General features: G+C 47.0%; 1 protein-coding gene across 1 annotated transcript in view; it reads right to left on the minus strand.

The window, feature by feature from the left end:
• Nucleotides 1-377: 377 nt before the first annotated feature.
• The window catches only part of Cdh13 (cadherin 13), a 1,034,078-nt gene continuing 1,015,439 nt past the window's right edge, over nucleotides 378-19,016 (minus strand). The window contains exons 12-14 of the mRNA XM_021169677.3: nucleotides 14,516-14,749; nucleotides 13,042-13,263; nucleotides 378-1,898 (exon numbers count right to left, since the gene is read on the minus strand). Of these exons, the coding sequence (XP_021025336.1) occupies nucleotides 1,891-1,898; nucleotides 13,042-13,263; nucleotides 14,516-14,749 (464 nt within the window). The 3' untranslated portion in view covers nucleotides 378-1,890. The remainder of the gene's footprint in view (nucleotides 1,899-13,041; nucleotides 13,264-14,515; nucleotides 14,750-19,016) is intronic.

Here is a 19,016-nt window from a genome sequence, read left to right on the forward strand (position 1 = left end):
ATTCTCCCTGTAGTCCCTCGAGGCAGGGCGCCTCACTGAATGTGGGGCTGTGTCTTGGTTAGGCGGGAACCCAGCAAGCCCTAGTAATCTTCCTATATCTACCTCCCCCACCCAAAGCTGGGGCATTTTTTTGGGGGGGGGACTCTTAGTTTGTAGTGGGTCTGGGATCTGAGCCGTAGCCCTCAGGTTGAGGAGTAAAGGCTCCTCACTTAATCACTGGGATATCTCTCCAGCTGCCCCACTTCACCTTTCAAGACCCATTCTCCCAACAGAAGACAGGGGGTCCCGAGTGGTGGGAAAACTGAATCCAGCGTCAGACACACCAGACACAACGTAGAAATCAGAGGAGAGCTACTGCCCAGCAGTTTTAACCACCGATACCCATTTATTTTAATGAAAAAAAGAATCTCTGCATTCTGTATGGTCCAAAACAGAAACGAAGAGCAGCGTGTGTATCTCTGCCTACGTAATCTCACTACAACAGATGACATATGACCCTACTGGTGGCGGAAGACAAACTCAAAAGCACGGGGCCAACACAGACTGCAGTAGAAAGCACGTTTGTGCCACTGTGTGTGGGGTTAAAACCTTTAGTAAGCAACAGCATTAAAATATACCAAGACACTTACCTTACCCTAGCTCCTGCTGGGCTCTGAAGCCCCAGGCCGGCACTAGCTTCATTCCTTAGAAAACATTTTGGTGTGAGCTTTGATGGTTCATTTACGGTTTGTCAATGGGAAGGTTACCCTAGTGGGAGCCGAGATGTTCTTCTTAGCCTGACATGCTCACAGGACAAAACTGAATTCCTTTCCAGACATAATGAACAACTTTTTATTCTCAGCTTTGCGAACAACGGTAGTCACACGGAAGGGTACTTGAAAAACTACCTGGGCTTACTCTATTTTATGCCTGTATATAGGAAACAAACAGTGCGGATATGCGTAATGCATGTGTACATGTGTGGGTAATAGATGTGCATACAAGATGGTGCCTGTTGGTCTCCTCATAGGTAGGTACACCATGATGACATTTGTACTTGTACATACACTGAGGAGGGAGAGGGTCGCCACCATGATCTGTGTCACCACAAGGACCGTAGGACTGTGGGTCTGGGGCGGTATAGTGGCAGACTCTTGCCCATGGGAGATTAGTGCAGCCCTTAGCCTCTGATGGCAAGATGCCTTGCTCCACTCTTGGGAGTAAGGACATCAAGCCATGGCAGCTGGTGGTACTGGGGCGTGGTGGCAGCCCTACTAAGCAGAGAAGACTTCTTTCCCTCGCCCTTCCCCCACCCCCAACCTCTGGACCTGCCTGGCTGGTCGGTCAGCATTCAGTGTTTAGACTGAGCAGGCCCTTGCTATACACGTGAGTGACAGACACCTTACTGGACTGACCTTGACTGGAGGGCGGAGCTGTCTGAGCTTCCACCTCCTCTGTCTAACCATCTCCAAAGCAGGCATCTCCTGCAGTCTTCTACACAAATACTGGGTCTATACACAGACAGATACCCGTCCAGGGACAGATAGGAACCCACCACACAGCTGCGTGGGCAGAGCACTGGCTAGCAACATGTGGACACATCAGAAAAAGTAGTCATCGTTCCTGCTCCCTAAGGTCCAGTGACACGCATGATCTTTAAACATTCAGGGCAAATCCAGAGAGTTCCATTAATCAAAGGAGGCAGGAAGATGCTGTCAATTGGTGAGGTACAGATTAAATGAAACTGCAAAGAAAACGGAGGGTGTGGGGCAGTTGAGGCCTGGTTGTGAAGTTTGAGAGCTGTAAACGGCAATCTTCAGATTTGGATAGACTTTTTTTTTCCTGTTTTTTTTTTTTTTCTTTTTCCTGTTGCTATGGCAACTTGGGAGTCAAGCTTCAGGCGTGTCGTTCTCACAGACCTGAATGGAGAAGGTACAGAATTAGGTCGGGAATATCACAACTCACTTCAAAACACTCAAGTAAACCAGACCAGTGATTGACAGGCTCCAACACACACCACACTCCTCTGAACATTATCTCTTTCTTTAGCGTGGCATTTGAAAACAGAATTATCTTGCTGGCTACATCTACAGAAGTTGAACTTGGGGCTGTGAGTATAGACCAGCAGTACAGCAGTTCTTGGCATCGGAGACCCAGCGCACCCCTCAATAAATACAGAAGTTGGCTCTGAAAGTGCTGATGTGTTCAGGCATCAGGCTTCTTCCCTGAGAGCATCAGCAGCTGTCGACACTGGTCGACATGAGCCTGTGTGCTGATCATTAGCACAGATGTGCCGGGCTAGGAATGCACTGAGCAGAGCCCAGAGCCCAATCAATGGGCATCCCCTGTAGATACACCTCTCTCTCTTTTATCTATCTGTCTGTCTATCTGTCTGTCTATCTATCTATCTATCTATCTATCTATCTATCTATCTATCTATCTATCTATCATCTATCCATTTATCTACCTGCCTATTAATCATCTATCCATCTATTTATCTATCTTTAATCTATCAGACCTCTTTCTATTATCAATCAGACAGATCTATTATCAATCAATCAGACATCTATCTGTCTATCTACCTAGTACCTATCTTTAATCAATCATGTCTATCTTCAATGAACCAGATAGGCATCCTTATCTATCTATCTATCTATCTATCTATCTATCTATCATCTATCTATCCATCTAACTAATCTCTGTCTCCATCTCTTATGTGTTTGTCTGTCTACCTACCTACCTATTATTGACCCACCAATCATCTATCTGACCATATATATATATTCTGCCTGTACTGGCTATTTTTGTGTCAACTTGACACAGCTGGAGTTATCACAGAGAAAGGAGCTTCAGTTGAGGAAATGCCTCCATGAGATCCAACTGTAAGGCATTTTCTCAATTAGTGATCAAGGGGGAAAGGTCCCTTGTGGGTGGTGTCATCTCTGAGCTGGTAGTCTTGGGTTCTATAAGAGAGTAGGCTGAGCAAGCCAGGGGAGGCAAGCCAGTAAAGAACATCCCTCCATGGCCTCTGCATCAGCTCCTGCTTTCTGACCTGCTTGAGTTCCAGTCCTGACTTCCTTTGGTGATGAACAGCAGTATGGAAGTGTAAGCCGAATAAACCCTTTCCTCCCCAACTTGCTTCTTGGTCATGATGTTTGTGCAGGAATAGAAACCCTGACTAAGACAAATTGGTACCAGCAGAGTGGGGTATTCCTGTGACAACCTGACCATGTTTTGGGGAGGACTGTGGAAGGACTTTGGAACTTTGGGCTTGAAGATCCATTCGTTGTTAAGAGCTCTGTCAGATGTTGTGTAGGAGCTTGGAAGATAATGTTGAGAACAGTGCAGAAGATGGAGATTTGGTTTGTGAAATTTCAGAGGGAAAATTAAAGACTCTTTTCAGGGCCATTGCTGTTTTGATTGTGAAGATTTTGTAGTTCTGGTTAGCTGGGGCTGAAGAATCAGCTGTGATTAACAAGATACCAGAACTACTAAAGCAAAAACTTTGCATTGCTGGGACTATTGATGCTGGTTAGCTGGAGCTAAGAAATTAGTGGTGATTAAGAAGAGACCAGCATCGTTGAGGTGACATTTTCTGGGAAGTGTTTTCTGAAAGCACAAAGAGGCTGTGTTCCAGAGATAGGCAAGGTTGTACTCCTTCTGCAGCGGGACTTGGTAATGTGTAAGGGTCACCTAGGTGGTACTGGTTTTGAAGGCATGAAGGGGTCATGCAGAGGAGCTGAGGCTCAGCACTGTGAGAGGCCATGGAAGGCCATTGGTGAAGGTGCAGCCTCAGTTGTAATTGAAGGCCCAGGACTGAAGGGGTCATGCAGTGTTTTGGAGATGCCAGTACCATGAGATGACCACCAAGAGCAGCAGCAGCAGTGGAGTACAGGCATCTGGAGCCCAGAGGACGACGTGTGTGCTACAAAGGGCATGGCTGGAGAAGTGACCCAAGCCCTTGGAGGAGCCCAGAAGATCGTGAGTTGGATCCCAGACGTTGGACGGTTGGAGATTGATTTTTGCTTTGATTGTGACTGTGCCCTGATATTTTCCCTCTTGAAGGAAGAAACTGTTTTAGTGGAACCCACAGTTAAGAGACTTTTAATTGTAAAAAGACTTTGGATTTTAAAAGAGATGGATATTTTAAAGAGATTGAAATTTTAAGAATATGTAAAGACTGTGGGACTTTTAAAGTTATTTAGATGTTGGGGATGAATAAGAATGTAAGGGTTGAGGCTTACTAGTGATGTGTTTTGTGTGTCAAGTTGACAAGGGGTCAATTGTACTGGCTATTTTTGTGTCAACTTGACACAGCTGGAGTTATCACAGAGAAAGGAGCTTCAGTTGAGGAAATGCCTCCATGAGATCCAACTGTAAGGCATTTTCTCAATTAGTGATCAAGGGGGAAAGGTCCCTTGTGGGTGGTGTCATCTCTGAGCTGGTAGTCTTGGGTTCTATAAGAGAGTAGGCTGAGCAAGCCAGGGGAGGCAAGCCAGTAAAGAACATCCCTCCATGGCCTCTGCATCAGCTCCTGCTTTCTGACCTGCTTGAGTTCCAGTCCTGACTTCCTTTGGTGATGAACAGCAGTATGGAAGTGTAAGCCGAATAAACCCTTTCCTCCCCAACTTGCTTCTTGGTCATGATGTTTGTGCAGGAATAGAAACCCTGACTAAGACACTGCCACAGAGCAAAAGACTCATTGGTGGTTCTTGAAACACCAGGTTGATTTCCCATTGCCGGCAAAACAAATAACCACAGGTACCACGAACCTCGAACCCCACACATGGATTCCCCGACAGTTCTGGAAGTCACAGATGTGAAAGCAGTGTCATGTATTTAATGCCAGTGTATGGGCAGGGCTGCATTCCTCCCCAGGGCTTTATAAAAAGAGCTACCTCCTCGCTAGTGTCCAATCTAGAGGCAGATGTGTTCTGTGACTCCTTGAAGTTCAAAGCCAGCAATATGGCATCTTGACTCCCTGCCTCCACCTCCCTGTTATCCTCATATGGCTGCTCCTCAGCCCTCCTGTAAAGACTGTGCAGTTATGTCAAGCTGGTCCGACTAATGCAGGGTGTTTTATCTCCTCGTCTCAAGACACGTGACCCAACCATGTCAGGAAGGTGTCAAGTGTGTCACTGTCAAATGATGTGACTTGTTCATTAGCTCAGGGGAACAGGATGAGGACATCTTTGGATGTCCTACTCAGCCACCCACACATGTGCAGCTCCATCGTCCAAAGATGAGACACAAGTGGTATCCATCAATGGCAGGTTTAACAGCATCCCAGTTCCTGCTCATTCTCTCTCCTCATCTCAGCTTTGTGCACAGGGAGGAGCTTTGTCCCCAGGATGCCCAGATCCAATTCCTTTTGCTAATTCTCTCCAGCATGGGTTGTGCTGATTCCAGCCCAGATGAAGGACTCACCAGGCCCAACTATGGTGAAAGTATGGCATCCTTGGAGGTCGTTGCCAGAGCCCTCTCCTTCTTGGGCTTCTGTTGCAGATATTTTGGGTCCACCTCCAACCAGGGCCCACTCACCCTGAGGTGGTCTTTACCTCCTTACAGTGTTCAGGTCTGATTTATAACCATTTGCATCAGACCTGTGTATGTATGTATGTAATAGGGTGTATGTAAGTGTATGTAATAGGGTTCTTTACATTTGTTGTTGTTTTGAGGCAGGGCATCACATAGCCCAGGCTGGCCTGAAAAGTAGGGCGGAGCCCAAGGTGGCCTTCATTCCCTCAGCCTTTCTTTTTTTTTTTCCTAAAGTGTTTTATTACCCCCCCTCCCCAGCCCCCCTTTCCCTTTTCCCTCTGGCCCCATTCACTCCAGCCCTGCTCACTCCAGCCCATAGGTTTTTTTTGTTTCTCATCACAGATGGTCGTGAGATTTGAACTCATGACCTTCAGAAGAGCAGTCAGTGCTCTTAACCGCTGAGCCATCTCACCTGCCCCTCCCTAAGCCTTTCAAGTGCTGGGGTAACAGGTGTGAGCCATCATGTCCAGCTCAGATTGTATATGTAGTCCTTTTTAGTGTGTGTGTGTGTGTGTGTGTGTGTGTGTGTAGGCCCCCAGAGGTCAAAGTCAGGTGTCATCCACAATAACACTTCACCTCATTTTAAGAGCTAGGGACTCTCACTGACCTGGGCCATACAGATTTAATTAGATTGCCTGACCAGTGAGCTCCCCAGATCCACCTGTTCCAGGATCCCAGCACTGGGGAAAAGGCAGGCATAGCCCACCACTACGCCTAGTGGTTTATGGGGGGTAGGGGGTGGATTTGAACTCAGGACCTCAGGCTTGTAGACTAAGCCATCTCTCTAGAGCCTGTCCCCTTTGGTTTGTTTGTTTGTTTGTTTTCGAGACAGGGTTTCTCTGTGTAGCCCTGGCTGTCCTAGAACCACTCTGTAGACCAGGCTGGCCTCAAACTCAGAAATCCGCCTGCCTCTGCCTCCCGAGTGCTGGGATTAAAGGTGTGTTCCACCACCACCTGGTCCCCCTTTGGTTTTTTAAGTGATCAGAAGCCACCCATCCTTCTCGATGCTGCCACGCTCCCGATACCCACAAGTGCCGAGGGCTGGGCACCGGGCTCCTCAGCTTTGGTGCTCATGCGTGACATTTGGGGCCAGGTAGCTCTTTCAGCAGGTGCCACCCATCTCCTGCTCCTGAGACTCTTTAGCCCTGTCCCTGTCTCTCTCCACTAGGTGCCACTAGCAGCATCCTCCTTGTCATGACAGTGAGAAGTGATTCTAGACATGGGCAGCTGTTCCTTAGGGGACAACTTGGCTAAAATAAAAAAAAAAAATGGGGGCTGAGTAAGATCCATTAAATTAGGCTGCAGCCCTATGTTTTTTCAATGCTAGTCTCCGATCCCTGTTTTAGGTCAATCTAGATAATCCTGTAAATGAGCCACCTCCCCGGAGCTGCTGAGATGAATCCATGAGGTAATTTATATAATTTACGCAGAGCATTTTGCTGCCGTGTGTGTCACAAAGAAATCCCTCGAGGGTCAGCTATCGGTGTCCCTACAGTCGAATGGCCTTGAAGAACCACAGTGTTTCTGCAAAGCCTGCCTGGTGTTGGCTGTCAGCAGAGGACAACCTTTCTGTATGGCCTCTGTCATTTAGGGTCTTCCCTGTGCCCACTGCGCATCTCACAGCAGAAGGGAGTGAGGTGTAGAGGCAGTCTAAGAAATTCTAGAGAGAGGCACACCTGTCATTAGGGAAAGCAGCTCCGTGAGCCCTGCATTCAAGGGAAGGATCAATAGCAGAGAGCGTGCCCCCATTACAGTGTGGCTGGCAGCTGGATACAGCCGCCAACATTCACTTAAACTGGATTTTTAAAAATGCAAATAACATCTTAATAGAGATTAAATAAAAAAAAAAAAGACCATCTTTGGCTCATCTTTAAACATTCTAAAAAAGAAAGCATCCTTTTTTTTTTAAAGAAAAATATTGATTTTAGTGTGTGTGAGTGCATGTGCGTGTTTCTGTATGTGTGTATGTGTGTGTGTATACATGCATGTGTGTATTCGTGTGTGTGTGTGTGTGTGTACTCACTGATGCCAGAAGGGATAGACAAATCCCTGAGAGCTGGAGTTACAGGTGGTTTTGAGTTGTCTGATGTGGGGCTGGGACCCCAGCTCCATCCGACACAGCTGGGACCCCAGCTCCATCCGACACAGCTGGGACCCCAGCTCCATCCTCCGTCACAGCTGTAAACACTCAGAGCCACAGATCCAGCTCTCCAGCCTCTCTAGCCTGAGCCCGTTGTCATGCCTATGGGAGTCACAGGCCAGAGAACAGCCTCAGGCATCATCCCTCAGCTGCTGCCCATCTTTCTCACTGGCCCAGGACTTGCCTCGTGGTCTAGAATGACTGGCCGTCAGGCCCCGGGATCCTCCTCTCTCCTCTGCCAAGCACCACAAGTATGTGGCAGCTGCTGCTCCTGGCTTTGGTTTGTTAGATGTGGGTTCTGGGGACTGAACTCACAACTTCACGCTTGCAAACCTCACTCTTTACTGAGCCAGCCCTCCCGCCCCCTGCTTCCTTACAGCATGCAAGCTGTTCTTAAGTGAACCCCTCCGTCCCCCAAACCCAGGGTCATTTAATTTTGAAACTTGTAAGATTCTTCACCTAATCCTCAGACCATCTTCTTGCCATTTCTGGCGAATTAAGCCTAAAATCACAGTCAACAAGGTTTCTGAGTAAGTCCTTTCCTTTAGAGCTCTTTGCAGAGGCTTACCATCAAACCACAACTGTACTTGGAACAACAACAACAACAACGACAACAACAACAGCAACCCAGCCGTTTGGTTCGTAGGGAGGGCATTCATAGATGGTTCATGCAGCCTGTCTGTGCCATCCGCATGTTACTTACTTGGCACCACTGACAGTAACGAGATAATTTCATTTACATTTTTTAAACCACTCTCTGTGCTGTTAGTTTTATTTCCCCTTTGAAAAAAGATGTCAGAGAAGGAGGGTACAGAGCCTTCCAGTCAATTCTCGGTCATCAGAGAAAGCCATCTATACTGGATAAATGCAAATGTGTGGCATCCACTTCCATAAAGGAGGCAGTCAATGCTGGTTTCCCCGCCCGCTGGCTCGCCTGGGAGCCCCCCTGAGCTTCGGTTTCCTCATCTACGGAGTGGAATAAAATCATCAGGCCAGCAAAGGGCACAGGAAAATAAGGTGTGGACGTCAGAGCATCAGTGCCAGGTTGGATGGCTCTGAATATTGTTTGAATAGAGGAGGACTCAAGTTGGCTTCCAGTGCTGCCTGGTATCAGCTTCTCCTACAGCTGTTGTAGTTTTATGGACCATGCTCTATAAAGCAGGTGTCGGCAAGCTCTCTCTGTAAAGGGCCAGGTTGTAGACCAGGTAGTCACTGTGAAAAATATTCACCTTTGCCACTGTAATCGCAAGAAACCACAGACAGAATGTGCATAAGTGGACGGGGTTGTGCACTAATAAAACTTTATTAACACACACAGGTGGAGGGCCAGATTGGGCTATTATGCTGTATGTTTGAAGTTCATGCTTAAATCTTTAATATTATTTTTAGTGTGCGTGTATGTTTGTGTGTGTGTACGTGCGTGTGTGAGTGTGTGTATGTGTGTGTGTGTTTGTGTATGTGTGTGTATGTTTGTGTGTGTACATGTGTGTGTGTGTGTGTTTATGTACATGCTGGAATCGATTCTCTCCTTCCACTAAGTGGGTCTTGAGGAATGAAGTCACCTTGTCAGGCTTGGTGACAAGCACCTTTACCAGGTGAGGCATAAGACAGAGAAGAGGTCCTTCTGGCTTACCTGCCCTTCCCTCAAATTCTTTCAAGTCTCATGACTGAGTAAAGTCTGTCTGTGCTTTTGGGAAGTGCCACTAGCCCGATAGCTTGTCAATTTTACTGTCTTGAACTCTTGCTATTTGGTTTCTATTCTTGGTGATGTTTAACTGAGGTTCCCGTTTTATCCAGAGTTTAATATTGTGAAGGTCTCGAATACCTTTCAGGAAGGTTGTCGTCATAAAAACCGTCCTTGTGGTTGTGTTGTGGCAGTTGACTACACACCCGCCTGGACTTGAACTTGTGCAGCATCAGCAGCACAAATACCTTCACCCAGGAATCCTGAAATTCCCTTCCCCCTCCCACTTCTTCCTGAAGAATCAACCCAGGGAGACAGTGCATGAGCAGGGTGTGGCTGGAACAAGGACAGTCAGGAAGCTCGGGGGCCTCTGTGGTAAGACAGTCCACTCGATTCCCACTTGTGTGTGTGTACACGTGTGGTGTACATGTGTGTGTACATGTGTGTACATGTGTGTGTACACGTGTGTACACGTGTGTACATATGTGTGTACACGTGTGTGTACATGTGTGTGTACATGTGTGTGTACATGTGTGTGTACATGTGTGTGTGCTCATTATCTGCCACCCTGGGAGCTTTTGATGTGAGGAGGTTTAGGAGCCACACCTCCAGCATTGGGTTTCCAATGAGGTAGGGTCAGGGTATGGGTAGAGACATATCAGATAGTTAGTTCCCTTGATGTTCTGCATGCAGTCGGCGTGAGACCCACCCCCATCTCTGCAGCTGATACTACACAAGGATGACCTGCAGGCTAAAGGTAGCCATTAGCAAATCAGGCACCTCTACACAGACACCAGGGGTTGTCTGCACATGAAAGACGTGTTCTAGATCCCCAGAATCAGGGCTAAGACTGTCCGAGAAGCAAGGGACCATCAAGTGTGTTGCTTTTACTATACCCTCAGCCCTTGTTTGCTGTCGTCCCATCTCATATGAAGCTGGATGAATTCTTACAGTCTTGTCTAACTTCCCCACCTCCATCTCCAGTATCACCCTCAGCCCTTTATCTGTTGATTGCCAGAGACTATTTAGGAGAATATCTATCTCTCCTTCAAACTCTCACATAGACTTGGAGTCAGGAAGACAACAAGTTCATCGCAGTCACCAGTGAAGACAAATAGACCAAGGTAAGAATGAGGGGCAGGAGCAGAGCTAGAGGACTTGGAGGGAGCCTTGAGGACTGTGAATGGTAATGGCACAGTCGCCAGAGGTGGGTGAGAGGAAGGCTGATGACATGACTCTGGGAGATGCAGAGCACAGACAGCCAGTGGCACACTGTCTGGATTTCCCTCCTGAGTTTTACCACAGAGCTTCATACACTGCAAGTGTCAGATGTCGAAATGTGTGACTCCTACTGACCTGCCTGCCTTGTCACTGTCACCAGGAGATACCACATTGTGTTACCTTTACCAAAATTTCATTCCATGATCACACCAGTAATTTCTCAAAATTTAAACACCAGAGCCCCAGAGCCTTGTGGGTGGCAGAAGCTGATGTGAACAGCTGCTAAGGTTAAAACCGGACCAACATCACCCCCACAGGAGAGTCTGGCAGTACATGTTCACTTCATTGATTCATGATGAATGAATCATGAATCATTGATTCATGATTTATGTTCCTTAGCTGTGGTGGTTTGAATAGGAATGGCCCCCATAGACTCATGTTTTTGAATGCTTAGCCCATAAGGAGTGGCACTATTAGGAGGTGTGCCCTTGTTGGAGTAGGTGTGGCCTTGATGAAAGAAGTGTGTCATTGTGGGGACGGGCTTTGAGGTCTGTATGTTCAAGCTAGGTCTAATGTGGCACACAGCCTCCTACTGCCTAGAGATCAAGATGTAGAACTCTCAGCTTCTCCAGCACCATGTCTGCCTGCATGCTACTGTGTTTCCCTTCATGATGATAATGGATTAAACCTCTGAAACTGTAAGCCAGCCCCAATTAAATATTTTCCTTTAGAGGAGTTGCTTTGGTTATGGTGTCTCCTCATACCAATAAAACTCCAACTAAGATATCTGCCTAGTAAATCTTACTCAAAGTGATGTGTCATCGTATTAGAGTTTATACAGGTAATAACGATTTCATTGTTACTGAAAGGAAGCATGAGTTATAGATACGATTTTATTCTTTCCTTCTTTCCTTCCCTTCTTCCTCCCTCCCTCCCTCCCTCCCTCCCTCCCTCCCTCCCTCCCTCCCTCCCTTCCTTCCTTCCTTCCTTCCTTCCTTCCTTCCTTCCTTCCTTCCTTTCTTCCTTCCTATTATTAGGAAACAAGTCTCACTGTGTAGCCTGGAACTTACTATGTAGACTATGCTGGTCTTGAATTCACAGAGATCCACCTGCCTCTGCCTTCTGAGTATTTGGATTAAAGACCAGACACCAACATTAAATCTATTAAATGTTGGGAACCACACTGGTCCAAGGCTTTCTCAGAAGCCCTGAGAAAAGAACAAAGGGAATGCAGCAAAGGGGCAGACCAAGGGCAGACTTGGTAAGGTCTACTCTGTGTCTGTGTCTGCCTGTGTCTGTCTGTGTCTGTCTGTCTGTCTGTCTGTCTGTCTGTCTCTCTCTCTCTCTCTCTCTCTGTGTGTGTGTGTGTGTGTGTGTGTGTGTCTGTCTGTCTGTGTCTGTGTCTGGTGCCTCAAAGGAGTTAAGGTTTCTATTCCTGGGAACTTGGCTTTCTTCTCTGAAGGACTATAGTTATCTGAAGGGCTATGGTTATCAGTCCTAAGACCGATGAGTCTGAGGTTTCCTGTGTTCTCTTTGGCAGTATAATCTGGTCAAGATCTCCAAGGACCTTGACTTTCTCTCCTTATACATAACATGTAAGATGCTGTACTTAATAAACTTGCATGGCACAGGCACTCTCCTGGTCCCAGCTTTGTCTTCTCTATTCCTCATTCCTGGTCCTTCCCCTCAACATCCCACATTCAGGGCCCTTATTCCTGTGGGTTTGGACCAAGCAAAGGATTAAACACCATCATGCTTGGGCAAAACATATTTTACTATAACTCAACTTTCATCTCTGTCCATTGGAAACTTTTACAAGTGTTTTGTGTGAGTTACCCTTCTCCTCACTGCAACCAAAATACCTCCTAGAAACAACTTGGGGAAGGAGGGGGCTTATTTTGGTTCACAGTTCAGGTGATATAGTCTACCACGGAAGGCATAATCCAGCCAGGGCTCAGCCTCAAGCAACAGCACTGAGGTACTGTTGTTATAAGGGGTTACAGGAGGCAGAGAGCTCTTTCTGAGAGCAGGACAGGTCATAACCCCCAAGTTCAGTCCCCCCAACACCCCGTTTCTTTCAGGTAGGTCCCACCTCCTCAAACAGTAGCAACCAAGTGCTCAAACACATGAGCCTGGGCAGGACATTTGCCATCCAAACAGGATGGGAATAGCTTGCATCCATGGTAGACCAGTTGGCCAATTTTGGTACATTTAGTTCCAAGCAAGTGGCACCAATAGGAGGTTTTGCTTGTCGCCTGGTTTGCAAAATAGCAGAGCCTCTTCCAACATCTCCTTCAGCTGGCAGGAGACCACCCAGATGCCTTTAAAAGTTGACTGGAACAGTTTTACACGTGAGCACATGGATACCAGCTAAAGATGTAGGGGACAGATTTCCTTGGGAATACATAGTGAAGAGTCAGGTGCTATGTGGTGAGGTTTGTGGGCACACATGCAAGGATGTGAAGCCAAGCAGACTTACCTGACAATAAGCTGAGGAGAGAGAAGAGCAGCAGCAAGCTGAGGCTGAGGTGCAGGGCCCCAGCCCCGTTGCAGTCCACTTTGGAGTTCTTGCAAGAGCACACCTGCACCCTGAGGTCTGTGATGTTCGTCATGGGTGGCTTCCCTGAATCTGTCACCATGATGGGCAGGTTGTAGTTTGCCTTGTTCAGATTCTGAAGAAGGCTCACGAGGGCGTGGGTGTCTGCAAGACAGGAAGTCCTTGTGAGAGAGGAGAAGCCCTCTGTGAGAGGCAGAGTGAGGCTCTGGGGCCTTGGTGTGCACAGAAGTCACCGTGTGCAAATAACATTTATAGTCATAGGAAGGTGAGAATGAAATCTGTGAACATTAAGTAAAATACACTCAGTGGCAACAGGCTGCATGGGATGAATGTTTCGGAGACAGTGTCTTCATTAGGACAGGCCCTATAATTTGGTTCTGTAATAATGGACTCTAGACTTTCTTGAATAGAAATTTCTATGCTCAATCCTACAATACAGTCTCATCCACCACCGCCGTCCCATTCTGTCACTGGTGCAAAAAGTGAACTCTGATGGCATTGGTAGCAGGAGAAGTTCATCACTGAAGACAAGGCAAACTCAGTTCATGCTGGGAAGGAAGTGCGTGGGATAGCAGGACTCTGAAGTGCTTTGTAATTAGTAAGGTCGCTGGTCGGTGGTGGGCCACATTTCAATTCTGCCCACCCGTGTGGAAAGGCAGGGGGAAAGAGAGGTTGCGTGTGACAGTCATCTTGAGTGAGGGGCACATGAAGATAGTATCAATGCCAATGATGAAGACCAGGGCCACCAGCAAGACTGAGTCAAGAAGTCGGTAGTGTGCAATGGAGGGGGAGTGTTATCAACTTCAGACTTTCTGATGGAAGGAGGTGGGCCAGAAACCTTCCAAAGTGCTTCAGAGAGTAAAGGGGATGGAGCCCCCATCAGAGCCCCCAGTAGAGCCAGGAGAGGTTTGAGAAGCAGGAAGCTTCTATCATCTATCTATATATTTATCTATCTATCACCTATTTGTCTATTCTTGTGTTACTTAACTAAAGCAAAAAAGGGAATAAGAAGGACAAATAACCAGCTTCTAATGGGGGTGCTCTCGTAGAAACACAAGGAGCACCGAATGGCCCAGGGAATGCTGGGGACACAGTAGTCACTAGAATGAGGACACGCTGCCTAAGGTGAAGACAACAAAAAGGAAGAAACAGAAGGCAGAACAGCCATGCTTGCACAGATACTCACAGACACACAGACACACGCACACATGCACACACAGAGACACATATCCACACTAATATACACACACTCATACACACAGTCACGCACACACACACACACACACACACACACACACACACACACCCCTGAAATCCCCTGTGGGAACCTATGGGAAGGAGAACAGAAGTTCAAACGGAATGAACCAAGGACGGCCACTTGCGGTCGCTGACTTACTGTTGATTTTGGAGATCTTCCAGACTTTATCAGGGACGGTCTGTTTATGAATCTCGAACTTGAAGGGGTCTGTGTTGGGGTGAAGGTCCTTGTCCGAAGCCCCCAGAATGACCACGCTGAGGTTTCTGGCATCATCGCAGACCTCAGCCACAGTTGGGTAAATGATGGGAGCATTGTCATTAATGTCCTCCAGGGTTATCAGCAGAGTCCCGGTGCCAGTTGCGGGAGGGTTGCCTGTGGGGAAAGGAGGCACTCGTGAGCCACTGCTGTAACAGGACGTTGGTCTACCAGCTCACTTGCTGGGATCCACACCTAGTGTGTTATGCTCATTATCTAGTCACAGTTTTACATCAGCTGGGCTGATGGTGAAAGATGACGCTTTTGTTGGTTCTGTACTAGAGTCTGTGATCCTCCTGCCTCAGCTTCCTGGGCACTGGAATCACAGGTATGTGTGCCTAACCACACACGCAAGGCAAGTGCTTTACAGCTGAGTCACATCTCCCCCCAAGCCCTTGGGCTTTGGAGATAGTGCCTTACTCTGTAGGCCAGTCTGGCCTCCAAGCGACAATCTTCCTGCCTTACCTTTCTGACTACTGGGATTGTGGACACATGCCACCAAACTTGGTTTCCAGTGATCACTTAGAAGAGTTAGCGCCAATGTTTAGGCTACAAATTATAAGCATTTACATGTCTCCTATTCCCATAAGGGTCAGACATACCCTCAGTGTGTCACAGTACTTTATTGATGGTCTCCAAGTGGTGGCCTGATGCAAATATTTACAATCACTTTTTATTACACTGTGTGTGTGTATGTATGTATGCATGTGTATGTGTGTGTGTGTGTGCACACAGGTGTGTACTTGTACAACTCAGAAGACAACTTGGGGGAATCAGTTCTCTCCTTCCACCTTGTGGGTCCCAGGGATCAAACTCAGGTCATCGGACTTGGCAGCAAGTGCCTTTCACCTCTTAGCCATCTCCCCTGTCTCCCACCAGAGGTTTTAAAAGGGAGTTGTGCGGCTGGAGAGATGGCTCTGTGGTTGAGAGCCCTAGCTGCTCTTTCAAAAGACCCAGGTTCTATGCCCAGCACCCACGTGGTAGCTCAGGACTCAATAACTCCATTTCCATGGGATCTGTTGCCCTCTTCTGGCCTCCTTGTGCACTGCACGTACATGAAAGAGATTATATACAGGCAAACCAAGCATATACATAAAGATAAATGCCTTTTTAAGCAGGGGTGGTGGAGCAACGTGATTTGACTCATTGATAGAAACCACACAGCTGCATATATAGGAGAGTCTCCACAGTGGATTAAGAGGGGCACAATATGGGTAGTTTGCACAGGGAAAATGCCTTGTCTTGGTGATGAGGCTCAGGTGAGGGCATCAGAGGACCAGCAAAGGTTGCCAAGGGACCACCAGTCCAGGTGTGTGCTTGCTAATGGCCCTTCAGACTCAGTACACTGTGCAGAAGTACGGAGCTTGGGAGAAATGGGAAAGCTGAGTTAGAGACCTTCCTGGGAAAGCAGCATGCTAGAGGTTGCCTATCAGACACCTGAAGTTCAAAGATAGATGGCAGCTTTGGAGAGAACACAGGGAGCTGAACTGCAAGGTAAGAAAATGATCTGGGAGGCTGAGGCAGGAGGATCATGATGTCTCATCTAGAGTTCTTTTGCGGTGGTAAAACACCATGGTCAAAATGTACTTGGGGAGGAAGCTAGTCCATCACTGAGAGAAGTCAGAACTGGATCTTGGAGGCAGGAGCTGATGCAGAGGCCATGGAGGGGTGCTGCTTACTGGCTTGCTCCTCATGGCTTGCTCAGCCTGCTTTCTTACAGAACCCAGGACCGCCAGCCTAGGGATGGCCCCACCCACAATGGGCTGGGCCCTCCCCCATCAATTATCAATCAATAAAAGGCTCACACGTAGGCCAATCTGATGGCAACATTCTCTCAATTGAGGTTCCCTCCTCTCAGGTGACTACAGCTTGTGTCTAGTAGACATAAAACTAGCCTGCACGACAGTGAGTCTGAGATGGGCCTGGGTTACAGGGTGAGTCTTGCTTTAACTGTCCCTGTCCATAAGAAAGAAACCCAGATCCAAATGAAACCCCACATCCACCATAAGTAAGGAGAAGCTCTGGGGTTGTGCAGGGAGGGCGTTCCAGACATGTCTTGCTTTGTCCTGTTTTGTTTTCCATTAGTGGGGAAGAAATCAGCTTGAAGGGAGATGAAGAGTGAGCTCTGAGCAGTGGAAACAGAGAGCCTCCCCTGGCCTGCTGGGAATTGAAATGTGTCAGCACCCAAAGACAGATGCAGAACGAACATTCAGATAAACACACACGGAATAGGAATGTGTGTGATTAATCACCAGGGCGGGCTCTTCCTCATGGGGGGTGCATCACCAACTTTTGTTAGAGCAACAACTTCAAAGAAACGCAGAATTACTTCACAGCCAGTTCTTCACTGTCAGCTTTAGCCATTTGGCTAAACTTCTTTGTTGAAAAATTATTTTCCTCTTTTTATTGAACTAATTGAATATCTCAGAAGAATCCATTACATATATTTTTTTCCTCCCGCTCTGAATATATTATGAAGTAAAGTCGTTTGGGTAGAATGGATGAGAAGACATTACGGGTGTTTGAAATATGGCTAGAAGAATCGGCCTCTCATGAACTTAATTACAGGACTGTCTTCAATTTCCCATGTGTTATTGCCCAGCCAGCTGGTGATGTCTTTTTCTAAGTCAGTAGACAGAGCTAGTTACAGTGTGTGAGAAGAAAATGCTGGGCGAGCCAAAATCCTTTCTACAAGCTCTCCTCCCTCATGAACGTTATTTTTAAATTCATTGTATTTTATTTCTCTCTCTCTCTCTCTCTCTGTATGATGTGTGTATGGTGTGGTATGTGTGCATATATGTATGGTGTATGTTTGTGTGGTGTGCATGAATGTGTATGCTGTGGTGCGTACGGTGTGGTATGTGGTGTGTGTGTGTGGTGTATGGATGGTGTATGTGTGTGTGTAGTATATGGTGTGGTATATGGTGTGTGTACATGTGTGTGGTGTGTGTGTGTGTGAGGTATATGGTGTGGTATATGGAGTGTGGTGTATGGAGTGTGTATGTGTGTGTGTGGTGTGTGTTATGTGATGTGATGTGATGTTTGTGTGCATGTGTAGATGTGGCTCCAGTAATAACCAGAAGTCCTGGGCTTCTGGGTATTTTCTAAAAAGACATTTAGTTACTGTCGTTTTCTTTTCTTTCTCACCAGCAGCCTCCAGCGCCTGTGTAACAGCTCTGGGACAAGTCTAAGAACTCAAGCTTGGTTAGGAAAGTATCTCTTCTTCACAGACTTACCATTTCAACAGAAAAAGCCCAAGTTTGAGCCAGTCACCCAGAATACACATACGGCAGACCAGTAACATGACAATCACCCAGGGCATGTGTGCGGCAGACCAGCAACGAGCCAAGAAAGGAGCTGACCACTCAGGATAGACTATGATTGACCTAGACTTGCGCAGATCTCATTGGAGGGAGCCAGTGGATACGTTCTCAGCAAAGGTTTGAAAAAAAAAAATCCCAGCTCTGAATGTGGACTGGGGCTTGGCTGGATGTGTAGCAGCTTCTGGATTGGTTGAGTTGGAAGCTGGAAGGACCTCTGAGATGTGAGCCATTCTGGTCCCCACTTTGGTGGTAGGGAACACAGTGAAAACAACTGACCCTCATTCCAAAGACACATGGCTGCTTTCAACACTGAGCACAGTAGACACATGGAGGGATCTATAGAGGCTGTAAGTGCTGAGCAGAGAGATCAGCATGGGCTCCCTCATGAGAGACCTGTTGAGTTAGGTCTCGTCTGTACACAGTGTCTTCTCTTGATAAGCTTTTGTCCTGTACATTTAAATTTGACTAACTCAACAACTAATTAATTCACTAATGCTTTGTTCTTTTGAGGTCTTACTATGTATTCCAGGTTGTCGTGGAACTTACTACACAGCTCAAGTTGGCCTTGAACTTGTGATCCTCCTGCCTTGGCCTCTGAGTGCTGGGATTACAGGCGTGCACACCATGCCCAGCTTTATCCTTTACTTTCTATTTCACAGAATATCTGTTATGCAGTTTCATTTTTTTTAAAATACAGGATCTCATTTCCAATAAGGAATCAAAAATTTGCAAAGTGTGATTTGGGCTTATTATTTTTTCTTCAAAATGTTTACTTCTATTTATGTATACATGTGTGTGGATATGTGCACATGCGTGGAGGTGCCTGCAGAAGCCAGAAGAGGGCACCAAAACCCCAGGTGGTTGAGAGCCTCCGTGTTGGTGCTGGGAACTAGACTTGGGTCCTCTGGAAGATCAGCCAGTGCTCTTAGGTACTGAGACATCTCTCCAGCTTCTCTTTCTTCTTATCACTTACATCTTATTATTATGAGTTATTCCTTAATGGTGTTACAGTATTGAGAAACTCGCCACTTTTGTGTCCAGCCCAGTGGCATTGAGAACAT

This window comes from Mus caroli, unplaced genomic scaffold, assembly GCF_978045245.1.
Source record: "Mus caroli unplaced genomic scaffold, Mus_caroli_1 scaffold_10, whole genome shotgun sequence".
In the NCBI taxonomy this organism is placed as follows: domain Eukaryota; kingdom Metazoa; phylum Chordata; class Mammalia; order Rodentia; family Muridae; genus Mus; species Mus caroli.